This window comes from Salmo salar, chromosome 17 (genome assembly GCF_965601325.2).
Source record: "Salmo salar chromosome 17, fSalSal1, whole genome shotgun sequence".
NCBI classification, from domain to species: domain Eukaryota; kingdom Metazoa; phylum Chordata; class Actinopteri; order Salmoniformes; family Salmonidae; genus Salmo; species Salmo salar.
The window spans coordinates 4,891,984-4,910,572 of record NC_138307.1 but is presented as its reverse complement, the minus strand read 5'-3'; the positions used below and the strand labels follow the sequence as shown (position 1 = coordinate 4,910,572).

General features: G+C 43.9%; 1 protein-coding gene across 1 annotated transcript in view; it reads left to right on the top strand.

The window, feature by feature from the left end:
* Positions 1–18,589, top strand: part of LOC106575089 (alpha-1,6-mannosylglycoprotein 6-beta-N-acetylglucosaminyltransferase A) — a 143,156-nt gene that overhangs the window by 81,692 nt on the left and 42,875 nt on the right. The window contains exon 11 of the mRNA XM_014151270.3: positions 15,210–15,343. Coding sequence (XP_014006745.1) covers positions 15,210–15,343 — 134 coding nt within the window. The remainder of the gene's footprint in view (positions 1–15,209; positions 15,344–18,589) is intronic.

Here is an 18,589-nt window from a genome sequence, read left to right as displayed (position 1 = left end):
ATACTAAGGCCCATTGTCGTGCCATTCATCTGCCGCCATCGCCTCATGTTTCAGCATTGTAATACACGGCCCCATGTCGCAAGGATCTGTACATAATTCCTGAATACTGAAAATGTCCCAGTTCTTCCATGGCCTGCATACTCACCAGACATATGTCGCCCATTGAGCATGTTTGGGGTGCTCTGGATCGACGTGTACGACAGCGTGTTCCAGTTCCCGACAATATCCAGCAACTTCGCACAGCCATTGAAGAGGAGTCGGACAACATTCCACAGGCCACATGCAACAGCCTGATCAACTCTATGTGAAGGAGATGTGTCGCGCTGCATGAGGCAAATGGTGGTCACACCAGATACTGACTGGTTTTCTGATCCACTCCCCTACCTTTTTTTTTTGAAAGGTATTTGTGACCAACAGATGCATATCTGTATTCCCAGTCAAGTGAATTCCATAGATTAGGGCCTATTGAATTTATTTCAATTGACTGCTTTCCTTATTTGAACTTTAACTTCGTAAAATCGTTGAAATTGTTGCATGCTGCGTTTTATATTTTTGCTCAGTGTACATATCTGCCAGATGTGATCATTTTTCTATCATGCGAATGAAGCCAGCCGGTACATACAGGCTATTCATTGTCTGTAGTGAGATTTGAGGATTGGTTTAGAACCAGTCACACTCCCTGTGTTCACACGGGAAAGAGATTCTTTCCACACGATGCCCTCCCAGTTTGGCGAATGTGTGACTGACTGACTACACCAAGGGCCTGAGCAGGCTCTTCATCAAGGGTCCTGTTTCACTGGCCTGAATAGTGTGTGTGTGTGTGTGTGTGTGTGTGTGTGTGTGTGTGTGTGTGTGTGTGTGTGAGTGAGGGGTCTGCTGGAACGCTCTCCTACATCCGTCCTCGGCCATCCATCTGTACAGTTAATCACTTTGCCTGTTTATAACACACCCCCTTCAGTGAGCAAATGTTTCCCCTGCTCTCGCTCCAGTTGGTACATGACAGCCTGGCTGTTCTGTTTCTCTGGCTCTTGGCTTCCATCACCTGCCCAGGGCTGGCGGACACAAACACATGCAAGTCCATTTCCAAGTGGACTAAAGTATAGGCCCGTCCCATATGGCACCCTATTCCCATATAATTATATTATTATTATATTTCCATATAATGCATAACTTTTGACCCTATTTCCTATATAGTGCACTACGTCTGACAAGGCTCTGGTCAAAAGTAGTGCACTGTATAGGCAATATGGTGCCATTTGGGACGGATATGTGATGTCTGGGAGTGAGCACTTCATATGGTTTAAAGTTCTAAGAACAAACCAAAACTATGGTAAGTTTCCAGTTTTATTAGTCATATGTACGGGATATGGATGTATACATGGAGGTTCCTTCTCGACAACGTAACAGCAATAAGAAATAATAAAAGAATACAAACAAAGTAAATGGCAGTGGAATAGAATAAACATTTTAGCATAAGTATAGTACAGGAAGGCATGATTTATAGTCCAATATTTACATGTGTATTGGGGATGGGGGGAAAGTGTATAAATTGAGCAGTATAATACAGTAAGAGTCTGGTAGCAGTGTGTGTATGCGCGCATGAGTGAGTGAGCGTGCATGTGTGTGCATGAGTGCTAAGGTGCGTAGAATCTGAGTAGAGCCCGCCCGTCCAGCATCACTACTCTGGACGGTTCTGACTTGGAATATGTGGACAACTACAAATACCTAGGTGTCTGGTTAGACTGTAAACTCTCCTTCCAGACTCACATCAAACATCTCCAATCCAAAGTTAAATCTAGAATTGGCTTCCTATTTCGCAACAAAGCATCTTTCACTCATGCTGCCAAACATACCCTCGTAAAACTGACCATCCTACCGATCCTCGACTTCGGCGATGTCATTTACAAAATAGCCTCCAATAACCTACTCAATAAATTGGATGCAGTCTATCACAGTGCCATCCGTTTTGTCACCAAAGCCCCATATACTACCCACCACTGCGACCTGTACGCTCTCGTTGGCTGGCCCTCGCTTCATACTCGTCGCCAAACCCACTGGCTCCAGGTCATCTACAAGACCCTGCTAAGTAAAGTCCCCCCTTTATCTCAGCTCGCTGGTCACCATAGCAGCACCCACCTGTAGCACGCGCTCCAGCAGGTATATCTCTCTGGTCACCCCCAAAGCCAATTCCTCCTTTGGCCATCTCTCCTTCCAGTTCTCTGCTGCCAATGACTGGAACGAACTACAAAAATCTCTGAAACTGGAAACACTTATCTCCCTCACTAGCTTTAGGCACCAGCTGTCAGAGCAGCTCACAGATCACTGCACCTGTACATAGCCCATCTATAATTTAGCCCAAACAACTACCCCTTCCCCTACTGTATTTATTTATTTATTTATTTTGCTCCTTTGCACCCCATTATTTCAATTTCTACTTTGCACTTTCTTCCACTACAAACCTACCATTCCAGTGTTTTACTTGCTATATTGTATTTACTTTGCCACCATGGCCTTTTTTGCCTTTACCTCCCTTATCTCACCTCATTTGTTCACATTGTATATAGACTTATTTTTCTACTGTATTATTGACTGTATATTTGTTTTGCTCCATGTGTAACTCTGTGTTGTTGTATGTGTCGAACTGCTTTGCTTTATCTTGGCCAGGTCGCAATTGTAAATGAGAACTTGTTCTCAACTTGCCTACCTGGTTAAATAAAAGGGAAATAAATAAATAAATAAAATAAAAGAGCCCTTTGATGTGGGAAATGCATTGACGTGCATACACCACCCACATTGACGTGCATACACCACCCACATTGACGTGCATACACCACCCACATTGACGTGCATACACCACCCACATTGACGTGCATACACCACCCACATTGACGTGCATACACCACCCACATTGACGTGCATACACCACCCACATTGACGTGCATACACCACCCACATTGACGTGCATACACCACCCACATTGACGTGCATACACCACCCACATTGACGTGCATACAGCACCCACCCATTGGTTTTATGTTTTCCATACCCAATTCCTGAGATGATGCTGCAGTATTCTAGAGATTTAACTTCAATTCGGGGAAATTACCAACTCTAATTTGTCTGTCTCATCTGTCACAGCTCACAGGTATGCATCAAGCATTTTAGAGTAGGACTGCTGATCTAGAATCAGTTATCTCTTTTAGATCATATTGAATAAGATTTTATGGACACAGGGGACCTGATCCTAGATCAGTAGTCCTACTCTGAGAGGCGTTGTGAATATGAGTACATCGCAATGGAGCATTTAGAGGTTTTCAGACAGGTTCCCCAGGACTAGCCCTCCCCCGTCTAGTCTTCTCTGTTTGTGTTCGGGAAGGCCAGCCATGGGTTGTGTTTACCAAGTGCCAAACAGAGGAAAACAAACTAAAACAAGGACTGCTCTTCCATGACTTGTCCAATAGGAAACCTTCATTTTCGTTTTCCGTTGCAAAGCGTCATTTATTTGTTGTTGTTTCGTGCCCTAATGAACACATCAGAGGGAAACTCCCCCCTGTAAAATGCTGAAGTTGGTTACAGCGATGTTTATCTCCGCTTATCCTCTGCCGAGTCCCCAACAACAGGATGTTCTGTTTTCAGGGGAAATAGACGTCAACAAGGAGGCACTCCATCTTAACTCCTCCTCCACATTTACTGGATTGGTTGAACAGTGCCGAAGAGAACCTCCCCCGACAGTTATTTTTGTCAAAACCAGTATGTAGGCGATGTAGTTTCAGGCGTGTCTTTTACGCCTGCTACGTTAGGTTAATCTACTCTAGACAGCACGCCCCTTCAAACCTCCTCTGCTCCTGCATTTCCCCTGCTTGTTTTCATTCATGTCATTTCAGCTAAGTGTTTTTCCTGTGGTGAAAGAGCTGATTTAAAATGAAAGGGGAAAAGTAGCAAAGGTCCTAATTTGAGTTTGTACAATTATGTATTATAATCATTATCATCATTAGTCTTGCAATAAATTCAAGGTATGTTTTTTTAAAATATATAATGTTCCACAAGTTCTGAATAGGGAAACTAAATGTTGAACTGAAATTGTCTTGGTAGATTGAAAGCGCTCTGTATTTCCAGCCAATTGTCTTTTTTTAATAGAATTTCACTACAAGGCCTATCAAAACCTACGCAGAATAGAATTGCATTTCACGCTAGAATTTCAATGTCTTTCAATTTAACATTCAACAAGCCACGCAGAAAAGCATATGGCCTCAGTGCACTTTCTTAAATTTCTTATCAAGCAGATTTCCTTTTTTGACAATAAAAAAATTCAGGCAGAAAAAAACATGTGATTATGATGAGTTATGGCCAGATGACAGCTGTGAAGTATTCATCCTTCCTTGGCCTGGTTGCATCAAGTCCATCAAGTTGCATCAAGTAAAGTCCAGACAGTCGTCCCAAATTCCACCTTATTCTACCCTATACCCTATGAGCTGGTCCTATGGGCCCTGGTAAAAACGTAGTGCACTATATAGAGAATAGGTTGCCATTTTGGGATGCAAACAACTTTTCAAGAGACTCTAGGCTTTTAAAAAAAGAAGGAAGCATCTCTCTGGACCAGTCAAAAAAGATTAAGTGTTGTTTTCTCCTCCGGGCAATGTGCTTAAGCGAGAGATGGAGAGAGAAAGGCGCCCTGAGAGTGAGAGGGAGAGACGGAGAGTGAGAGGGAGAGACGGAGAGTGAGAGGGAGAGACGGAGAGTGAGAGGGAGAGACGGAGAGTGAGAGGGAGAGACGGAGAGTGAGAGGGAGAGACGGAGAGTGAGAGGGAGAGACGGAGAGTGAGAGGGAGAGACGGAGAGTGAGGGAGAGACGGAGAGTGAGGGAGAGACGGAGAGTGAGGGAGAGACGGAGAGTGAGGGAGAGACGGAGAGTGAGGGGGAGACGGAGAGTGAGAGAATAAAAGACGGCGTGAAAGATGTAGTGATAGAGATACAGAGAGAGAGAAGACACCTGCCAAAAAATGTGAGTGCTGCTCTCTAATTAAGAACAACAGGTTCAGCCTGTTCTTTTGTGCCAGTGCTGCTCTGGGCTGGGCTGGACCTGCTTGGCTGTTTGCATTTCCTCCTCACAGGGATACAAAGTGCTGAGTCAGGGGGTCTCTCTCTCTCTCTCTCTCTCTCTCTCTCTCTCTCTCTCTCTCTCTCTCTCTCTCTCTCTCTCTCTCTCTCTCTCTCTCTCTCCTTTGTCTCGCGCTTTCTTTTTCTTTCTCTCTCGCTCTGTCTCTCTCTCTGTCTGTCTCTCTCTCGATACACATAAGCCCTGGTGATGTCTTAACTGAGCCTTGTGCATTCCGTTCCCCCTCCAACCCTCCCTGACAACGCTAATGAATGGACAACAAGCTGGCTTCCTGAGAGCGTGCGTGTGGTGGGGCCGTGTGTGTGTACGATAACCCTATGGTAGTTAGTGAGGGTTGTTCATTAAGCAGGTTTAATTTTATTTCTGTCCCTTATGTAAGGTATGGAGGCAACCAGTGTGGAGTGACAGCTCATAATCAGAAGAATGCGTTTAAGATTCATTTCCAGCCCACAAAGTCTTTCAAGTTACAGTGAAATACCTTTCTTGCAATAATCAATAACAATGTAATACTAAAAATAACAAGGTAGAAGAAAAATACACAAGATATAGAAATAAGAAGAGCACGGTAAAGGAAGTTAACATACTATATACAGGGTCAGTTCCACTATGATATTTACAATGTGCAGGGATACTGGATCGATACACTACATTACCAAAATCATGTGGACATCTGCTCGTCGAACATCTCATTCCAAAATCATGGGCATTAATATGGAGTTGGTTCCCCCTTTGCTGCTATACATGATTTATGTTCATAGAATTGGCAATCACTTTTCAAACAAACACTTGGCTGCCCTCTCTCCCTGCTGCCTGCCTTTTTAATTTTTTTTTACCAATTTCTTTTATTTAGTTTTGTCTCTTTTTTTCAGAGGGGCCGTTACAGGTACAAAAATAATCACAGAAATGCCTACAAAGATAACCCCAACCCATTTCCCCCCTCAATCCCCATCCACCAGCCCGCATCCTCCATCCCCACCCGGAAGCCATGTTTCCCACCTGCCAGAAGGGGAGCCACGGGAAGCATTGAACTACAGAAATTCAGCCGTGGCAATATATTCATTTTGACAATAGATATTCTGCCAGTTAAAACAACTGGTATATTATTTCATCTACTGAGGTTGGATTGAATTGATTTGAGCGTTCTGTTCAAGTTTCTGGCAATGGTTTTATCGAAGGAAGGAAATACAGTATATTTCCTCCCAAATGTTTAAAATAGGAAATGATTGAGATTCCATAAGTATAGGTGGCGTCCTCCATTGGGGTCTTGAGGTAGTAGGGCTGATTTTGGTTAGGTATAACATGGGATGAAGCTGAATTTATCTATGATCATCTCTTTTAACTATGGCTGAGGGATTGGCATGTAGTATTTTAATCAAATTAATGAATTGGAGCCAATTTCCATACGTTCCAAGCAGTACATGGAATGGCATCAAACACATGGAAACTGTGTTCGATACCATTCCATTAATTCCGTTCCAGCCATTACTGTGAGCCCGTCCTCCCCAATGAAGGTGTCACTGACCGCCTGTGGATAGTACAACCCAAGGAGCCGTTTCTGTAGAAACGTCTAAGATATGTAATAGTCGGTGGAGGTTATCCGATGATAAACACTTTTTAACAAACCCACTTTGTAGGGCTGCACAATTTGGTCAAAATATCTCATTTAGATTTTTTGGGGCCAGATAATGCAATTGAGATAATGATTTTCGATTTTCAAACACTTGGCTGAAAACTTGGTAATTCCATCAGACATGGTTAAAACAAGCGTCAGGGTAGAGAACATCAATTCTTAAAATGAGATCATATGAATGAATACATGCTGTGCTAACTGAATACAAAACCAAATGAAACAAATATTTTCCAACGTTGTTATAGGCTACATATGTTAATCGATAGGATTATTACACCTAGTTAACAAACATACGTTTATAGCATGATCATAAAAATATAGTGTGCTATAAGCCAGCACTTATTCATTAATTAATTACCTTATGATTTCCTATTTTACCGTTATGAGTTCTTAAATAACCTAAGTTCATTATTTATTCAGGCAGCCACTGGCTGAAAATGGAACAGGAAGCTTATGATTGTGTAATTATGTATAAGTAGGCTCAATCATTTGTATAATTCAAATTATAAGTCAAAAAGCCTTAAAACATGTTTTTAATACATTTACAAACATTTTTAAAAACCTATTTTTGCTTTGTCATTATGGGGTATTGTGTGTAGATTGATGAGAGAAAAAAAGCGATTTTAATCCATTTTAGAATAAGGCTGTAACTTAACAAAATGTGGAAAAAGTCAAGGGGTCTGAATATTTTCCCGAATGCACCGTATATAGTAAACTTCCTAGCTACTTCAGTGGATGTTGAACACATTTCTTTCAGCAAATGAACACATTTCTACTGGCAAATGTGTTAAATTATAGCCATGGCATAAAAGGGATAATTATCTTGGGGCTCTGTGCTTTCTCTGGAAAATAATGCAACTCTGTGGAAGGTTAGTTTCCACTCTGCTAGTGCATCGTGGAACACACCTTCTAAGTCGTTCATTATTTTCCATAAAATGTACAGTGGGGGGAAAAAGTATTTGATCCCCTGCTGATTTTGTACGTTTGCCCACTGACAAAGAAATGATCAGTCTATAATTTTAATAGTAGGTTTATTTGAACAGTGAGAGACAGAATAACAACAAAAAAATCCAGAAAAACGCATGTCAAAAATGTTATAAATTGATTTGCATTTTAATGAGGGAAATAAGTATTTGGGATGACAACATTTTGGAAAACAGTTTAATATCTGTTTATCAAAGATAGGTGGCTATAATGAGAACATTGGCTGGCATCCTTACCTTTTTTTAACAAAAGCTAAATTAGTGCTGTATTTACATCTCTCCTAAATGAACCTTTGTGAATGGCTGTATTAATCATTTCCAGCAATAGCAATTGATTCCAAAATGTTAAATAGACCTTGGGTGGAATAGGTCCCATCCAGGTCATTTGCCTTTATTCATGCTATCCAATGCCATTTTGAGTTCATTAAGAGAGATTTGGTCTCCCAGCGAGGTGGCTTCCTCTGAGAGAAGAGGAGTTCTTAATTATTTTAAAAAGGACTTAGTCTGGCTTGGTTGTGTGGATTTACAATCAGAAGTGTACAGTTCTTGATAGAAGCGGGAGAATCTTTAATTGATTCATTTGGATTCTGATAGTAATTCCCCTGTTTCAGATTCAATAGTTGCTATATCAGCTAATTGATCATTACTGTGTAGCTTGTTGGCCAGTAAACGACTGGGACGATTACCATGGAAGTAATGGTCCAGTCTAATTCGATGGATGGCAAATTCTGCTCTCTGTCTTATCAATAAATTAAGTTCTATCTTCACTTGGGAAAGAGTAATCGCTATCTGGTCTAAAAAGAGTGTTTGTTGAGAACGCTCTAACACAGTTAAAACCCCCCTAAAGTCAATTTCCGCGGTCCCGAAAAATTCTAATTAGCATAGTCAAAGAATCCCCATAATAATCTGTTAGTTTTTTTGCATTGGAATGCGTCTCAATCCACCGCATCCGCCGATGTCGCACTTCTGCATCTGCAGAGCTAGAGTGGTGTTTGTCAGACCATGAGACACCCTGAAAATTGTCTTCTCACGAAAACGTCGGTGTCAGCCGAACTATTCTGAACAGAATGGTGTTGTTCGTTTTGCTCTACGACCCCCACAAGCGTCTTGGGACTTGTCTGAAGTTGGTACAGCCGATCTGCCAACTTCTGTCTGTAACGTCCGAACAGTTTGGGCTACACACCTCTGTGGAAAGGTGAGTCTCTCACGAACATGTACACGTCGGCTGTTTTGCTCTAGGATGCCCTCAAGCCTCACATATCTCACATATCTCATCTGAAGGTACCAGTTTGAAATATTAACGCAACATGCTGACTGCAGGAATGTACATCAGAGCTGTTGCCAGAGAATGTAATGTTATTTTCTCTACCATAATTTGGGTAGAGAATTTGGCAGTACGTCTAACCGGCCTCACAACCGCAGACTACGTGTAACCAGGCCAGCCCAGGAGCTTCACCTGCAGGATCGTCTGAGACCAGCCACCCGGACAGCTGATGAAACTGTGGGTTTGCACAACTGAAAAATGTATCCACAAACTGTCATAAACCATCTCGGGGAAGCTTATCTGCGTGCTCGTCGTCCTCACCAGGGTCTTGACCTGACTGCAGTTCGGTATCGTAACCAACTTCAGTGGGCAGATGCTCACCTTCGATGGCCGCTGGCATGCTGGATAAATCCTGGTTTCAACTGTACCGAGCAGATGGCAGACGTATGGCGTTGTGTGGGTGAGCGGTTTGCTGATGTCAACGTTGTGAGCAGAGTGCCTCATGGTGACGGTGGGGTTATGGTTGGGCAAGCATAAGCTACAGACAGCAAACACAATTGCGTTTCATCTATGGCAATTTGAATGCACAGGGATACCGTGACGAGATCCTGAGGCCCATTGTTGTGACATTCATCCGCCTCATGTTTCTGCATGATAATGCACGGCCCCATGTCGCAAGGATCTGTACACAATTCCTGGAAACTGAAAATGTCCCAGTTCTTCCATGGTCTCAACAGACATGTCACCCATTGAGCACGTTTGGGATGCTCTGGATTGATGTGTACGACAGCGTGTTTCGTTTCCCAACAATATCCAGTAACTTGGCACAGCCATTTGAAGAAGAGTGGGACAACATTCCACAGACCACAATCAACAGCCTGGTCAACTCTATGTGAACGAGACGCATGAGGCAAATGGTGGTCACACCAGATACTGACTGGTTTTCTGATCCACGTCTACTACTTGTGTCATGTGTCATGCTGCAGGAGGCAAATGGTGGTCACACCAGATAATCACTGGTTTTCTGATCCACGTCTACTACTTGTGTCATGTGTCATGCTGCAGGAGGCAAATGGTGGTCACACCAGATACTGACTGGTTTTCTGATCCACGTCTACTACTTGTGTCATGTGTCATGCTGCAGGAGGCAAATGGTGGTCACACCAGATACTGACTGGTTTTCTGATCCACGTCTACTACTTGTGTCATGTGTCATGCTGCAGGAGGCAAATGGTGGTCACACCAGATACTGACTGGTTTTCTGATCCACGTCTACTACTTGTGTCATGTGTCATGCTGCAGGAGGCAAATGGTGGTCACACCAGATACTGACTGGTTTTCTGATCCACGTCTACTACTTGTGTCATGCTGCAGGAGGCAAATGGTGGTCACACCAGATACTGACTGGTTTTCTGATCCACGTCTACTACTTGTGTCATGTGTCATGCTGCAGGAGGCAAATGGTGGTCACACCAGATACTGACTGGTTTTCTGATCCACGTCTACTACTTGTGTCATGTGTCATGCTGCAGGAGGCAAATGGTGGTCACACCAGATACTGACTGGTTTTCTGATCCACGTCTACTACTTGTGTCATGTGTCATGCTGCAGGAGGCAAATGGTGGTCACACCAGATACTGACTGGTTTTCTGATCCACGTCTACTACTTGTGTCATGTGTCATGCTGCAGGAGGCAAATGGTGGTCACACCAGATACTGACTGGTTTTCTGATCCACGTCTACTACTTGTGTCATGTGTCATGCTGCAGGAGGCAAATGGTGGTCACACCAGATACTGACTGGTTTTCTGATCCACATCTACTACTTGTGTCATGCTGCAGGAGGCAAATGGTGGTCACACCAGATACTGACTGGTTTTCTGATCCACGTCTACTACTTGTGTCATGTGTCATGCTGCAGGAGGCAAATGGTGGTCACACCAGATACTGACTGGTTTTCTGATCCACGTCTACTACTTGTGTCATGTGTCATGCTGCAGGAGGCAAATGGTGGTCACACCAGATACTGACTGGTTTTCTGATCCACGTCTACTACTTGTGTCATGTGTCATGCTGCAGGAGGCAAATGGTGGTCACACCAGATAATCACTGGTTTTCTGATCCACGTCTACTACTTGTGTCATGTGTCATGCTGCAGGAGGCAAATGGTGGTCACACCAGATACTGACTGGTTTTCTGATCCACGTCTACTACTTGTGTCATGTGTCATGCTGCAGGAGGCAAATGGTGGTCACACCAGATAATCACTGGTTTTCTGATCCACGTCTACTACTTGTGTCATGTGTCATGCTGCAGGAGGCAAATGGTGGTCACACCAGATACTGACTGGTTTTCTGATCCACGTCTACTACTTGTGTCATGTGTCATGCTGCAGGAGGAAAATGGTGGTCACACCAGATAATCACTGGTTTTCTGATCCACGTCTACTACTTGTGTGATGTGTCATGCTGCAGGAGGCAAATGGTGGTCACACCAGATAATCACTGGTTTTCTGATCCACGTCTACTACTTGTGTCATGTGTCATGCTGCAGGAGGCAAATGGTGGTCACACCAGATACTGACTGGTTTTCTGATCCACGTTTACGACTTGTGTCATGTGTCATGCTGCAGGAGGCAAATGGTGGTCACACCAGATACTGACTGGTTTTCTGATCCACGTCTACTACTTGTGTCATGTGTCATGCTGCAGGAGGCAAATGGTGGTCACACCAGATACTGACTGGTTTTCTGATCCACGTCTACTACTTGTGTCATGTGTCATGCTGCAGGAGGCAAATGGTGGTCACACCAGATACTGACTGGTTTTCTGATCCACGTCTACTACTTGTGTCATGTGTCATGCTGCAGGAGGCAAATGGTGGTCACACCAGATACTGACTGGTTTTCTGATCCACGTCTACTACTTGTGTCATGTGTCATGCTGCAGGAGGCAAATGGTGGTCACACCAGATAATCACTGGTTTTCTGATCCACGTCTACTACTTGTGTCATGTGTCATGGTGCAGGAGGCAAATGGTGGTCACACCAGATACTGACTGGTTTTCTGATCCACGTCTACTACTTGTGTCATGTGTCATGCTGCAGGAGGTAAATGGTGGTCACACCAGATACTGACTGGTTTTCTGATCCACGTCTACTACTTGTGTCATGTGTCATGCTGCAGGAGGCAAATGGTGGTCACACCAGATACTGACTGGTTTTCTGATCCACGTCTACTACTTGTGTCATGTGTCATGCTGCAGGAGGTAAATGGTGGTCACACCAGATACTGACTGGTTTTCTGATCCACTTCTACTACTTGTGTCATGTGTCATGCTGCAGGAGGCAAATGGTGGTCACACCAGATAATCACTGGTTTTCTTATCCACGTCTACTACTTGTGTCATGTGTCATGCTGCAGGAGGTAAATGGTGGTCACACCAGATACTGACTGGTTTTCTGATCCACGTGTATTTTTTTTTAAAGGTATCTGTGACCAACATTCTGTATTCCCAGTCATGTAAAATCCATAGATTTTGGCCTAATGATTTTTTCAATTGACTGATTGCCTTCTGTGAACTGTAAATCAGGAAAATCGTTGAAATTGGTGCATGTTGCGTTTTATGTTCAGTGTGTATATATGGGTATAGTTTAGTGGCAAAAATAAGCGATCAAATGCATGTCCCCCAAAAATGATTTCTTATATCTCTCAGATATAGGACAGACACTTCTGAACAAACTTCGTTTAGATTTTTTGGGGTACTAACTGTGGTTCCATTTAGTGAATCTGTTTTTCAATGCGTTTGTATGGGTTAATAGCAGTAATGCCAAATTCCAATGGTTTTTTTATACTTCAAGGGGTCTTAAAATTCCAAATAAAATAGCATAATTATCCTTGGTATTACCTTCTTAAAACAATTCCCATCTAGCTTAGTAGAACCCCCTCCCCCCAGTTTTTTTTATAAAACCTTTGGTGGCATCCCATAGAATCCGGGGGTCATAATGATCTGAAAATAAGTCTGCTAATTCCTAGTTATTTTGCAAAAGAAAGCCACGCATTTCAATGCATGCCAACGGACCCGGGGCAGCTTTTCTGCTGCGTTTCTGACCGTATCCAGTCAGCTTGAATGCGAGACGTTCTCCAATTGATTTTTATGACTATCACAAAATTACCCAAAATTCCATTATGTATGGATTGTCTGCTACGAAGTGCCGAGCCCAGCCCGGTGTGTGTCTTGTTTTGGCCGGCTGATTGAAGTCGACTGGCCTGGCGTCTTGGCATAGTCCAGCTGGGCCCACAAACCTTTTCTGCAGACTGTCACGTCCACTTACACTGAGCGATGACAGAGGCCTCCCTTCTCCCTCTCCTTCTCCCCAGCACTATTATTATTATGAAAAATGATTTGTACAATTATTCTTTTTTTTTTTTTTTACACAGGCCCTGTCACATGTAACAGTAACGGGAAGGTTTTGGAATAGGTATCTAACTACAGGGGGGTTGGTACCCTATTCCCTTTAGCTATTCCCTAGTGCACTAGTGCCCCCCTAGACCTCTAATCAAAAGTAGTGCACTATATAGGGAATGGGGTGCCACAGACCCTGGTCAAAAGTAGTGCACAACATCTGGAATAAGGGGCCATTTCAGACACAACCTACATCTTCCCTGCATGGAAATCGGGGGGAGAGGAGGGGGAGCGTGCAGTGCACATCCCATCCCCGCTCCTCTTGAGGAAATCTCTCTGCTGTGTTGAAAGATTTAACTGCCTGTTGTCCTAACACATCCCTTTCCCGCCTGGGCCATAGAGACTGACAGCAGCTCCCTCTCTCTCACCCACTTTTCCTCCTTCTCAGTCGGCTCGGAAGGAGGCCAGCCTCCATTATCACCACGTTGCGTGGCGGGCCATGAATTTATCCCCCAATACGTCGTCTCTCCACACGATTTACTGGCGCTCTGCAAAAGCTCTAAAATACCAGTAAGCTCCCTCGAGCAGCGTATATTAAATCACTTCCACAAACGACTTCAAGCAACAACTTAACAGGCCCGGTGGATAAGGAACCTAAAACCCTCCCCTCCACTTTCCAGAAGCGGAGAATGTTGTGTAAGTCTGGAAGAGGGATACACTTCAGAGGGGCCAAGCCCATCAAGCAAAGCCCAGAGAGTCAGGATGAGATGTTGTTTGTGTCCCAAATAGCACCCTATCCCCTATATAGTGCACTACTTTTGACCAGGGCCCATAGGACCAGCATACAGGGCACTGGCTTTTTTTTGGGGGGGGGTCACAGAAGTCCCCATTTTTCTAATTTGGACTATCCAAGTCTTACATTGTCTTCATTTTCTGATCTCCGTCATTCACCCCTCGTCAGAAAAAGGGGGAAATCCTCATCTCCAAATGTGAGTTTCCATTTCCAAAACGAGAGTGTGCCGAGGCGAAACTCTCCCAAGTGTGTGCCGTTGCCCATTTCTGACCTAATCATAGAACGTTAAGGCTCTAATCATAGAACGTTAACTCATCACCTCACATTAACTTAACAAGTGACATTTTCTTCTCTTTTATTCTGGAGATCCCCTCACATAATTGTATTGTTTTATGATGGGACAGATGTAGATACAGATAAGGGGGGAGAGAGAGGGGCACAGAAAGGATTTAAGGAATAGACAGTTGGCCGAGCCTGGGCTCAAACACCCGTGTCCATGGGGGCGCGTGTGGTCCGGAGTTGGGAGTGTTACCGCTGCGACAGACTCCAGCGCACCACTTCACATTTCTATGTGTAACTGTGTTCATTGTAAGATGGTTAACATAAGCCTCAGATTTACTCTCCACTTCTAGTCAGACGACTACTTCACTAACAAAACAAATAGCCTAATCATAGGGCTAATCATTAGGCCTATTGTCATGCTATTCACTTGTTTTCTGTACAGCATATGCATGAATCGATCAACTAATGTAGAGAAAAGTTGTTGTTGTCCTATGCAGATCTCATAGCGATAAAGTGCTGGCAATTGAATTACTAATTTAATGAACTAACTTTACCCACCTATAATCATCGTTGTGTTCCCCATTAACTGTACAGTGACAGCTTGTGTTTGTAGCTGGTTTTCCTTTGTCTGTATATAAGTGAATGAATGTGAACTAACTTGCTTCAGTACAATAATCATTGTGATTCCAGTTGAGCCATATAATGACAGTTGTATTGTGTGGTTTATTTCCCCTGCAGCCCACACGCCAGACAACAGCTTCCTGGGCTTTGTGGTGGAGCAGCACCTGAATGCCAGCGACATCCGCCACATTGACGAAGTCAAGCGGCAGAACCAGTCGCTGGTCTACGGCAAGGTGGACAACTTCTGGAAGGTACGGCGCTTCAGCTCATGTATCCCGTGTGGCTGGCGTAGCCAAGGTTTTACGTTAAACTCCGGCAGGGAACAGTGTTCAAATGAAACATTGACTCTTGGGGGTGCCTAATGTGTCTTGGTGTTGTCTGACGTCGAAATCTGATCACCCTCATACTTAAAATGTATGTATGCGCTCACTGTACTGTAAGCCGCTTTGGGGAAAAAGTATTTGCTACATAGCATTTATTATAATGTTATTTACATTGTGTACAAACTCTGCTCAGCTCTTAGTTATTTGGGAGCAGTGGTAACGTTTTGTCGTGGACAAAAATATACTTTTGTCTACATCAGCATTGAGGTTGAATGTGGTAGAGTAGTGTTCTTCAGTTGGAATTTTGAATACCATGTCATCAACTGGTGACTCTTCTTGTTTAGAACAACAAATGATACGTGACTAGTTCCCAGACATCAACACTACTACAATAGAGCCCAATGAGAAGGAAGTGCTGCTCAGTTGAGTTCAATAAGAAACTGGTCCCATTGGCTTCACAGTCCCCTCCCTTGATCACAGGGAAATGGACAACACTGTAGACGCTTTTAAGGAGACTGTAGTGACTGAAGTGACGGTGTCCACTGAGCCTTGATTTGCACAGAATGCCTTTCAAGATGAAAGCACCAGACACGCTACACCATCAATTCTTGGGAACCGGCGTATGGAATCTATTGTAACCCAGTTCCTTAACTCTTGAAAGAAAGTCACTGGAACACAGAGTTTTTGGGAGATTTAATGGAGACTAGTAGTGTTCCTTTATAAACCATATTCATGAGTTTCTGATTATATGTTGATAAATAGTAGAATTCAGCTCTACTCTCTGATTAGTTAGAATATAATCCTACTCAGACTCTGTTGTATAGAGGCATTGACGCAGGGATTATTTCATCTAAGATAAAAAGGGTTTAGAGATTGTAACTACACCAGCCACAAGCGTTTGCGTGCGATTCGCTCGTTGGCACATTACACACTGTTGGATTACTTCCTAGTCTGTACGTCTTGGTGAGACTTGACAAGGGCTGCGATGATGACAAACATTGTAAAGAAGCCGGTTGTAACATTTTAAGCCAGCCATTTTCCGGAGGTCTAACACTCAGGGAATGCATCCCAAATGGGCCCTGGCCAAAAGTAGTGCACTATAAAGGGAATAGGGTGCCATTTTGGATGCAGCCAGAGTAACTCTGGTGGAAGCAGATTCTACAAACAAAAGACCAGAGGTAATCTCAGATCTGTGGCGAACAACGCCCGGCTTTTATCATAATCAGCTGGCACAAAGTGGGCAGATGAGAGTTGTGAGATGCCAGTCATGCCACCCACTACCCAACCTGGTCATCCAGGTTAAGGGATGAAGGACATATCCCTGGGGATATAGACCTGGGTTCAAATAGTATTTACTTTTCTCAGAGGTGTATTAGATTGAGCCTGGTGTATCAGATGTGCAGGGTTTGCACTTTTGGGACTATTTGATTGGTGCCATTGCGCCAGGCTAGGTCAATCAACAACAAATGCTATTTGAACTCAGGTCTGTGACCACACAATGAAATGACCATGTCTTGCAGAACCAGCATCCACACACAACACTGATTTATCTAACACAACAGCCCTATATTAACCATGCGGTGCGGCTTGCCACACGCTCTCGCAAACCCGCATGCGGCACAGCACAGTGGGCCATTTAGTCTATCTTAAAGGGCAGAGTGCCGAACTCCCATCACTTCTCCTTGAAAAACATTAGCAGCTAATCAGACACCCCGTCGTGTTCATTACCTCCGTTTTTAATTAAACAGCTATTTCAGAGTCTGGTAATGAATAAACGTGAGGAGAAAAGGCCTCCCTCGCACTTTCCCTCCCCGAATCTGCGGGGGCTGTCTGCATTGCCATGTGACGGACTGCTGTAATGATGTCACGAGACCTGGCCGGCTATTTGCTTTTCATCAAGGAAACCAGGAAACAGCCTTTCAACTCCCTCATATCTTGCGATTGTGGTATTTACTGCTCTCTACAAGGCTAGAACATGATGAGGGGTGGGCGTGCAAAAATAAGAGGTCAGAGGTCTCACTACACAGGACATCTAGTACAAAGTGCCTTTGCGACATTTAACAACATTCCGTGACCAAACAAACGTCATTGCCTCCAATTGCTTTGTCTCTGACGGACATTTGTTTTTCACATGTAATGTCACACAGAACCCAGAAGCTCCTCACTGAGGGGAATATTCCCCGTCTCTTAATCAGTATGCAGAAGTGCACCGCTAGCCTCTCTCTTCCCCTCTCTGCAAGTGTGTGAATGGAGCCACTTGCGTCCCAAATGGCACCCTGGTCCAAAATAGTGCGCTATGTAGGGAATAGGGTGCCATTTGCGGTGCAGCAATTGTGTGGGGAGGTCTGATTTATAACGGGTACAGAATGGACGGTAATTGCTGTATCCATATAGGAGAGATTTATCGGCTTTATGAGTGGCATTAAATGTAATTAGACACAGCAGAGAGGAAGCATCTGTCGGCCGTCACTGTGTGGCCTACATACTCAAACACAACTTTCAGATCATTTCACCGGCAAACTCTAATGACAATAATCCACTATTGTTGCTGTCTGGAGTGCCTCATTGCGTATCGCTGCTCTCGTACTAACTAGTAAATGTGTTGCCTAAGAATTAAATCTCCAAATATCATATATTACTTAGGCTACACCATGGTTTTGTTTTTGAGTTAATTAATACAAAGTCATGATAGGCTGGTCAGATCCTGCATTGGAGTTATCAAGGAGCAATTTCCTTAACATCTACCTTCAGACCTACTTTTCCCTATGAACATAGGTGTCATTTGAGATGTGGGGTACTACATTATACAGCGGGTGGTTCTAATCGTAGATGCTAATTGGTTTAAACTGCGTTCCAGCAGGTGTCTATTCCACAAGTTAACACCAGCTAAGTCCATGATGTTGAAATGCCTATTTTCTGTTCCATCTCACTGTGCAATCCACTGTGTCATCAACCCAACTAGGCAGCAATCCACTGTCTCATCAACCCAACCAGGCAGCAATCCACTGTCTCATCAACCCAACCAGGCAGCAATCCACTGTCTCATCAACCCAACCAGGCAGCAATCCACTGTCTCATCAACCCAACCAGGCAGCAATCCACTGTCTCATCAGCCCAACCAGGCAGCAATCCACTGTCTCATCAGCCCAACCAGGCAGCAATCCACTGTCTCAT